Here is a 9,296-nt window from a genome sequence, read left to right as displayed (position 1 = left end):
GACAGATCTACCACTGGGGCCTCTGGACAGCACAGTCCTTTGGGTTACACAGTGCTAGAAGAAGATGAGATCCCCTTCAGGGAAGTGGCTCAGAAGCAGCTTAGTGTAGGACCTCAAGGGTGGGGAGGTGCATTTCCCTACTTCAGTGAATACCAAGACCCCAAGGTATGTAAGACTCAGTGCCACATCTGATTAAGAGGCAGATTCTTTCATCCCCTACCACAACTATGTGCAGCAGTTCTGCCTATGACTTGTCTCACCCACCTGCCACCCAGAAACACTTTCCCACTTGTGCAGGGAGGATGCCTTAGGCTAGGTCTTGGGTACCCTCTTCATGCACCATGTCCTTGCACCCATGTCCCTATCAGAGTCTCAAACAATGTTCCAATGGACCCAAGTTCCCTTGTGAGCCCTGTACCCAGCTTCCTGACTTCTCTGATGTTCCCTAAACCTTAAGTGTGGTGCCCTTTTTACTTCTTCCCAAGGTCATGTGCACTCTCTAACCTTTGTGTACCTATGTATCAATGAACACCACCTAAGACACAGAGGCTTAAGAGTTTTGAATCAAAAAAAATGCACAACCAGTCTGGCATGGTGTCACATGCATATAACATGTCAGACATAGAATTCTCAGACAGAAGGATTACAAATTCAAGGTCAACCTTAGCAACTTAACAAGCACCTAAGCAACTTAGTGAGACCCTGTCTCAAAATAAAAATTAAAAATGGGGGCTGGGGTTGTGGCTCTGTGGTAGAGAGCTTGCCTAAGCATGTGTGAGGTCCTGGTTTCAATCCTCAGCACCACATGAAAATAAATATATAAATAAAGGTAATAAATATATAAATAAAGGTATTGTGTCCAACTAAAATAAATATTAAAAAATAAATAAAATAAAATAAAATAAATAAAAATGGGTTGAGTTTTGTGGATGGGGAGAGATAGGAGTTTAATTTAATTTTGTTGCATATGGATTTCCAGTTTCCCCAGCACCATTTGTTGAAAAGGCTGTCTTTTCTCCAATGTATGTTTTTGGCACATTTGTCTAATATAAGATAATTGGAATTTTGTGGGTTTGTCTCTGAGTCCTCTATTCTGTACCGTTGGACTACTGGTCTATACTGGTGCCAATACTATGCTGTTTTTGTTACTGTTGCTCTGTAGTATAGTTTAAGGTCTGGTATAGTGATGCCACCTGCTTCACTCTTCTTACTGAAGATTGCTAGTTATTCTGGGTCTCTTGTTTTTCCCAGATGATTTTCATGACTGCTTTTTCTATTTCTGAGTAACATCATCAGAATTTTGATTGAAATTGCATTCAATCTGTATAGTGATTTTGGTAGTATAGTCATTTTGATAATATTAATTCTGCCTATCCAAGAGCAAGGTAAATATTTTCATCTTGTATGGTCATCTTTAATTTCTTTCTTTAGGATTCTGTAGTTTTCATTGTATAGATCTTTCAAATATTTTGTTAAGTTTATTTGCAAGTATTTTTGAACCTATTGTAAATGCATTAGTTTTCCTTGTTTCCCTTTCAGAGGATTTGTCAGTGATATACAGAAATGCCTCTGATTTATGGGGGTTGATTTTATATCCTGCTACCTTGCTGAATTTATTTACTAGTTCTAGAAAGTGTTTTTGGTAAAACTTTTTGGGTCTTCTAGATAATAGAATCATATCATAAGCAATTAGTGCTAATTTGAGTTCTTCTTTTCCTATGCATATCTTTTTAATTTCTTTCATCTAGTCTCTTTGGGTAGTGTTTCAAGAACTATGTTGAATAGAAGTGGTGAAAGAGGGCATCCCTGTCTTGTTCCAGTTTTTAGAGAGAATGCCTTTAAGTTTTCTCCATTTAGAATTATGTTGGCCTGGGGTTGAGCATAGATAGCTTTTACAATGTTGAGACAGTTTCCTATCACCCTTAATTTTTCTAGTGTTTTGAACAAAAAGAGGTGCTGTCTTTTGTCAAATGCTTTTTCTGCATCTATTGAGATGATCATATGATTTCTATCTTTTAGTCTATTGATGTAATGAATTGCATTTATTAATTTCCGTATGTTGAACCAACCTTGCATCCCTGGGATGAATCCCCCTTGATCATGGTGCATGATCTTTTTGATGTGTTTTTGTATTCAATTTGCCAGAATTTTATTGAGAATTTTTGCATCTATATTCAATAGAGTGATTGGTTTGAAGATTTCTTTCTTTGATGTGTCTTTTCTTGGTTTTGGGATCAGGGTGATATTGGCCTCACAGAATGACTTTGGAAGTGCTGCCTCTTTTTCTAGTTTTTTTTTTTTTAAATGGGAAATGTAGTTTTAGAGCCATAAAAAGGAAGTAACTCTCTTCACAGTAACTGTTTTTAAATCATCATATTTATGTGATGAAAATATTTATGAAAATAACAGCTACACTCATTTACTTATATGTATGTTTTACCTCTTTTGGTAGTATAGTCATTTTGATAATATTTACTTATATCTCTTTGAATTGACAACTCTGGAGCAGGCATGTGTCTACTGCTGGGTGTCCATCAGTAAATGAAGAACAGAAAAGCCAGTTCTCTCCTGGCTTAGGGAGTAACCACTGTGAACCAAGTGCCTGCTATCTATGACTTCATTTAGTTTTCCTCATAACCTTGGGAAGAAAGTAGCATCATCTTCATATTACAGATGAGTAAACAGAGGCTCTGAGAGGGTAAAATCTATTCAAGGCTCTATAAGTATATAAAAAGCTGTAATTCAAATGCATCCTGATCCACTCCAGACCTTGGTCCACTAACATTTATTATTTACTACTCACTACGTATAATAATATCCTTGAAAAATTTTTTAAGACCTACTCTTGAGAGTTTCTCATTAAACTGGTTGGCACTACAGCCCACATATCAGTGTTTTGTGCCTAATTCTTGCAATTAGAGTCACTTTTCTAGTAAAAATCAGGGAAACATAGGCAAAAAGATGGAACTCACTTGCCCAAAGGCATACAGCAATTCCACAACAGTACAGGGTGTGTGTCTCCACCTCAATACCTCTCCAAAGAGCTCATCATGTCTCCACACACACACACAAAAAGTTGGGAGTACACTGGCCACCTCTTTCCCATGGCTTACTCCAGAAGCTTCCCAGAGAGTGAGAAAGACAGGATTTCAGGAGGCACCTTGGTGATAAATGGGCCATGCTATATCATGGAGTAAGATAGAGCCTAGGAAAAAATGGAGGCTGCATGTGGGGATAAACTTTGCACAGCACATGAAGCCCTGAGCCTCCTTCTTCCCAGATATGTCTTGCCTAATTGCACAGAGGCTAAAATGCTTGCTCAACTATTTAGGATTTCTCCTATTTTATATCTCCCTCTCACATGGTTTTGGAAGTCTCATGCTTTGGCATTTGTTGTAAATTTCTTCTGCAGTTTCCAAACTAGCCCAGGGTCAACCATGTAGAATTTGAGCCTTTAGAGGCTACAGTGTTCATTTTACAGATTTTCACTTAGTTCAACTTTTCAGTTCTCCTTAGAAATAACTTAATTTTTCATTTGTTATCATACATTAACTCTTCACATATTGATAATGGTTATGATAAAGAAAGTTTCTTCTGATTCCAATACCTGGTGCATCAGTGGATCTACTTGAAATGATTGTACTCTCTTTTGACTCCAAGTCACAAGGCTCCAATTTGTCTTCAATGCTTTATATGACTTCATACAAAATACACAGGAAATGGAGCCTAATTTCACATGGGTTCTCTCAGAGAAAGGGTAGGCCCCTCCTCTATCTCCATTAATGAGGCTGATCAGGTAATTTATTAGAGAAAACACCCAGCTTGGGCTCTGCCTCAGTTCAATGTTCAATCTGCCTGTGATCTCCTCGACCTCTGATCTTCAGCTCTGCCTCTACTTTTTTATTTTCCATTTCATTTCAGATGGATTTTAATATTTTACTTAGAGCTTGAAACTCAATAATGCCAGTTTGGAAGTGATGATGTACAGAACCAACACTACCCAAAAACCATGTGCTCTGTGTAAGAACAAACTAGGGAGGAGAGACCTGTCACACCTGTGGGGAGATGACCCCCAGAACCACTGGGAAACCGTAGGAGGTTCCAGGAATCCCCCTGGCCAAAGTGAAAGCATTGTAAATTATGGAATGAGTTTGGACTAATTAGAATCAGAAATGAGAGTAACTGGAATTTTCTAAAATATGGGGACATGATTCCAATCAAGATCTTCCTCTAGATTTATCCAGGGAACCTAGAAAAAAAGTTTAGACCTCAGATCTTCCTAGATTGCTCTCCCTTTATTCCAACAGGAAATAAAATAAAATTTACAGACAGGGGACATGTTCTGCTGGGGAAGCCACAATTCTGTGTTCTCCAGTGGGATCTTGTCACTGTTCTACAGACATTAAAATTACACTCCTGCAGAGACAGAACTTACAGATGTCTGTTCCTTAAAACTCAATGAGTTCAAACCATTTTAAGCTCTTCTCAGCTGCAAAGAGTCCTCCTTGCCTCAGCCATCTCGGTGAGTGCCTCTGTGTCTTCAGGTGCACAATCAGAGTACAGCTGGGTCCAAAAAAGTCTGTGGAAGGAGGGAATTTGAGCCTAGTACTGATATTTCTGGTAGCTGCAGAGGAGACATCAGCTATAACAGCTGTATTGAGCCCAGAGGACTGTGCTCTTTATGGTGCAGTGAGAAAATTTTCTTCTAACAATGTTTGATTCTTTAAATTAGATTCTCATGAAGTTCATAACTTTCTTCATAAGAAATATCAAGTGATTTTAGGTTTTTTATTTATTTTAATTTAATGAGTTCTAGTAGCATGACTTTCATGCAGTATGTCATCTAGAATTTAAATAATATTTATTTGTATAGATAGTATCAGGGAAAACATAAATTTTAAATATTTACATAATTTTAATCATATATATTCGATATGCAGCATTTACTGATATGATTGTTTGTGGTTCAAAACTGGAGATAATAGGATGATTAGAAATGTATTTTCAGGGTTTTCTCCAGGCACTATGTGGAGAAAGATTTGTTTAATAATATATAATTGTTGGGGCTTGGGTAGGGGCTCAGTGGTAGAGCACATGCTTAGCACATGCCGGTTGCTGGGTTCGATCCTCAGCACCAAATAAAAATACAATAAAGGTATTGTGTCCAACTAAATGAAAAACCAAAAATATTTTTAAAAATTGTACATTAAATACATGCATCAGGAAACAGTGTAAGATTTTTCTGTTCCTAATACAGAAATTCACTTTTAAAAACAATTGTAAAATGATCTTAAGGCAATAAACACACAAACCCATAAATTTCTGAATATAATTGCAAACACATGGCACAGGACAATCCTGATTTTTATTACTCCTGTTTACAGATCTGCAGATATTTGATCACACTAAGCTTAATGTCATTCGAAGGTCTTGAGACACAGGTGATTAAAATATTTCATTCAATGAATGTTATGTCATTTGGTTTTTATAAAGATCAAATGTCTAAAATGAATTAAAGTAAATCCTGTATGTTACAGGCATAATGTAATAGAATGCATTCTTTTTGGTTTTGTTTCATAATTCAATTTTTTGAAAGAAGACAATTTAAAAACATTTTTTCTATTTTTTTTTTTTTTTTGGTACGAGGTATTAAAGCCAGGGCTAGAGTTAACAACTGAGAAACATACCCAACTATTTTATTTTATTTTTTATTTTGAGGCAGAGTCTCACAAATTTGCTTAGAACTATGCTACATTACTGAGACTGGCTTTAACTGGTGATCCTACTGTCTCAGACTCCTGTGCCTGGCCTAGAACAATTTTTAGAAGTTATATATCATGCTGAGAGCCACAGCCGAGTCTGTATGGCTCCTGGGCATTTTGCCAACAGTATTGATTGACAGGCGAGGCATAAATATCCGCCTCTGCCACTACTTTTGAGTTCTCACGCTATTTTGGACTTCTTGCGCTATTTTGGAGTTCTCATGGGGATTTCTGGGGATTCCCCGGGAGTTCCCATTGATTGGGAAGTGCAGGAGGGGGGATTTCCCGGAGAGCTATTTCCGGCTGGGGGTCCCTGCAGGAGCCGAGTGGCTTTCGGGAGGATTCCCCAGGAGCTGTGTGAGGTTTTTCCTTGCAGTTCAAAAATAAAGTTTGTTCCTGCTTCAGTGGCTCGTGATTTGTGCCCAGCCAGACTGAGGCAATATCACATGTTAATATGGATCCATTTAAACTTATACTATAAAGTGCCCATAGATACTTGACTTATGTAAAACACATTTGTAAGAATGAGCAAATGCCATTTATATGTACATACATGTCACAAAATAAGATAGCTGTATTCTAGTGATTCAAAATGATCCATAAAACCTGGGACACATATAGATATTAGATTCCCAACTTTCGTTTTTCTGGAATTATCATGGGAGACAACTCCCAAACCCTGAATAAGTGAACGGAAAAATTTTATTTTACCTAATCATTACTTAGTAGAAAAGTTGTCATTTTTCTAGTGGTGGTAGAGAGTTTTAATTTACTACAAATAGTGCATGTTGGCACTCATGCCTTGAAGTTGAAAAAGTTTATCACACAGAAGCCAAGAACACAAAGACTTTTTATATCAATAACAAGAAAGGGAATTAAATAGATGGTGGGTAAGGAGTGCAAAAAAAAAAAAAACTTAACAGAGCAAATTTTTATAGAAAATAGAATGATGAGGCTATAATGATGACTTATAAAATTAAAAAAAAATAGAAAAGTGTTTGCAGGTTTCCAACATAAGAATGATAACAAATTGAGAAGATGGAAATTGCCCTGATTTGATCACAACACACTCTACACACATCTATGCTAGGTCTCATATCTAAGTACAAAGAGCAGATTCCAATTTAAAATTAAAATAAAGAATAAACACTTTGATATTTTAACCTACTTTCTACAGATTTTTAAATAATAGCACATGTTCATAAATATTTTATATTTCTGCTTTCTCTTTTATCTTGGGTTATATATAGATCTATATGTACTACAAAGCCATTTGGCCACACATGCATGATTTTGTGATGATTGGTATTTTTCAATATATGGCTGGAAATGATTTAAAATACATACGTACTACTATTTCAAACCCTTGAATTAAAGCACAAACATGCCTTGTATAGAGAAACTTCCATTGGTAGATCAACATCAAATTTTCAGTATCAAGTTTATGCTTAGGTGTCTGAAATGAAAAATTGCTTACTTCTTTGAGATGATAATCAAGACTTTTTTAAAGGTCCATTCTTCAGGCTTTGTTCAGATGATTTATTTAATGAGAACCTTACAAGGAAAGAACTTATATAAAAATACATGCATAAAAGAAATATGAGAATGCCATAAATTTCAGCGACTTAACAGAAAGTGAAAATATTTACTTATATTAAAAGAAAAAATCCACTACTGAATAACTAAGCATTTGCCATCCTTGCCCCACAGGGATGTTAAGAACCTCATCATTTGTTTCTTGGTGCTGATTAGCACCAAAGGACTCAGTGTGGCATAGCCATTGCCCACCAGCATCTGGACACAATAACGAACTGGATCACTGTTCCATGACATTGCAGAAGAGGAGGAGACAGCAAAGTCACAAAAGTACATAATCACAAAGAGACCCATGAGCAGCAGGATGGTTCTTGTGGCCCTCTGTTCTGGGGATGCTTTTGGAGACAGGCTGGTATTGTGAAGGTGCTGGCACTGCCTCGTATGCCTGCACAAGAGGGTCACCATGTACCCACTGGAGAGGGCCATGAGTCCTATAAGGAAGACATCCTGGAAGGTCACGAGAGAGAAATACATGTACCTGAGCAAGTAATTTGTAGACAAAAGAGAGCAGGACTTAGTAACAAACATGAGACTGTGTGTGGTGATATTGGGAGTGGCAACAATAGAGATCAAGAAGTGACCACTGATGAGCATATTAAAGACCCACAAGAAGGAAAAGCAGCAGAGGCTCTGAGGTGAGGAGCTACACTTGAACTTTGTCAAGCAGCAGCTTCTGGGGCTGAGGGTGACAGCCTGGAGGACACTCAGCAGGCAGGTGGTACAAAAGGACAGGCCCCTCATCAGCCTGTACAAGTAAATAACTGACTTACATATTATGTCATCCCTTAAACTCTGAGACCCCAAAGTGTCTGCAGTTATGAACCCCACAGTCAGCAGCATCACTAGGTGGACAAGAGCTAAGTGACCAATGGTCAGGTCAGTGGGCTTGGGCCTGTGCTTGAGAAAAAATGTGGGGATGTGGGAGAGAAGCAGAGCAGTGTTGGCTATGATCCCAACACTGATTTCACAGAAAAACATGGTGCTCAGGTGAGGAAAGCTGGGAGCTTCACTGTTCCTATTCATCCTAATGAAGAAGCAGGTTTTGGTGAGAATCTGAGAGAAAAATTTTTACCATGAGTATCGCCATCCTCATCAATCCTTCCTACACTATGGTCATCAGCAAAATGTGTGTGTTCTTCCTCAGGCATTCTTTCTCCCTGCAGAGCCCAAGTCAATCCCACATCCTCCTGAGGCTTCAGAACTCTCTCTCCCCTGCCCTCCAGGAAATACTCACAGCTGGATGGACACACACAAACTGCCAGACCCCACAGCATCTCCACACCACCATGTTAGACTTTTCAAATGTAAGCAGAATGCCTCTTCCTCTCTACAAACCTGATAAAGGTCTCAGTTCAAAATAATAGCTCTAAATATGGGCTTGAATTCGAGTGAAAAAAATTGTATCAGCGCGGGGGCTGGGGATGTGGCTCAAGTGGTAGCACGCTCGCCTGGCATGCGTGTGGCCAGGGTTCGATCCTCAGCACCACATACAAACAAAAAAGTTGTGTCCCCTGAAAACTAACAATAAATAAATAAATAAATATTAAAACTCTCTCTCTCTCTCTCTCTCTCTCTCTCAAAAAAATTGTATCAGCATGGAAATAAGATCCTCTTGGGCAATGGCTGCCAAGAGGATAGCCATGCAAACACTTGTATTATTTGAGGGTCTTCTTTGTTCTGGTTGATGGCTAGAATATGATTTATTGGTAGAGCACAAATGTGTCTAAGGAGTGTCTGAAGTCACAAACTGTGACTTTACATAAACCATCTGATGCTATTAAATTCAGGACTTGAGAGGTCAACTAACAAAACTGGACCACTAATATTATTTGAAAAAATGGGTAATCACAACAATTGCTTCTTGTAGTTATTGTCTCTGTGATTGTATAAAATATCCAATAATGCCCAGGATACTAATACCAACCATTATTGTTATTA

At 37.9% G+C, this 9,296-nt stretch overlaps 1 protein-coding gene across 1 annotated transcript; it reads right to left on the bottom strand.

The window, feature by feature from the left end:
• Window positions 1–7,433: 7,433 nt before the first annotated feature.
• On the bottom strand, window positions 7,434–8,336 carry LOC106145536 (vomeronasal type-1 receptor 90). The gene has a single exon (XM_040289083.2). It carries the CDS (start codon window positions 8,334–8,336, stop codon window positions 7,434–7,436), a length of 903 nt encoding a protein of 300 aa, XP_040145017.2.
• Window positions 8,337–9,296: the final 960 nt, after the last annotated feature.

The sequence above is a fragment of the Ictidomys tridecemlineatus genome, chromosome 11 (assembly GCF_052094955.1).
Source record: "Ictidomys tridecemlineatus isolate mIctTri1 chromosome 11, mIctTri1.hap1, whole genome shotgun sequence".
In the NCBI taxonomy this organism is placed as follows: Eukaryota; Metazoa; Chordata; class Mammalia; order Rodentia; family Sciuridae; genus Ictidomys; species Ictidomys tridecemlineatus.
This window is presented reverse-complemented; position numbering and strand designations above follow the sequence as displayed.

Bases quoted from the DNA above. Each gene is read 5' to 3' on its own strand.
- LOC106145536 (XM_040289083.2), bottom strand. From the start codon at position 8,336: ATGTTTTTCTGTGAAATCAGTGTTGGGATCATAGCCAACACTGCTCTG.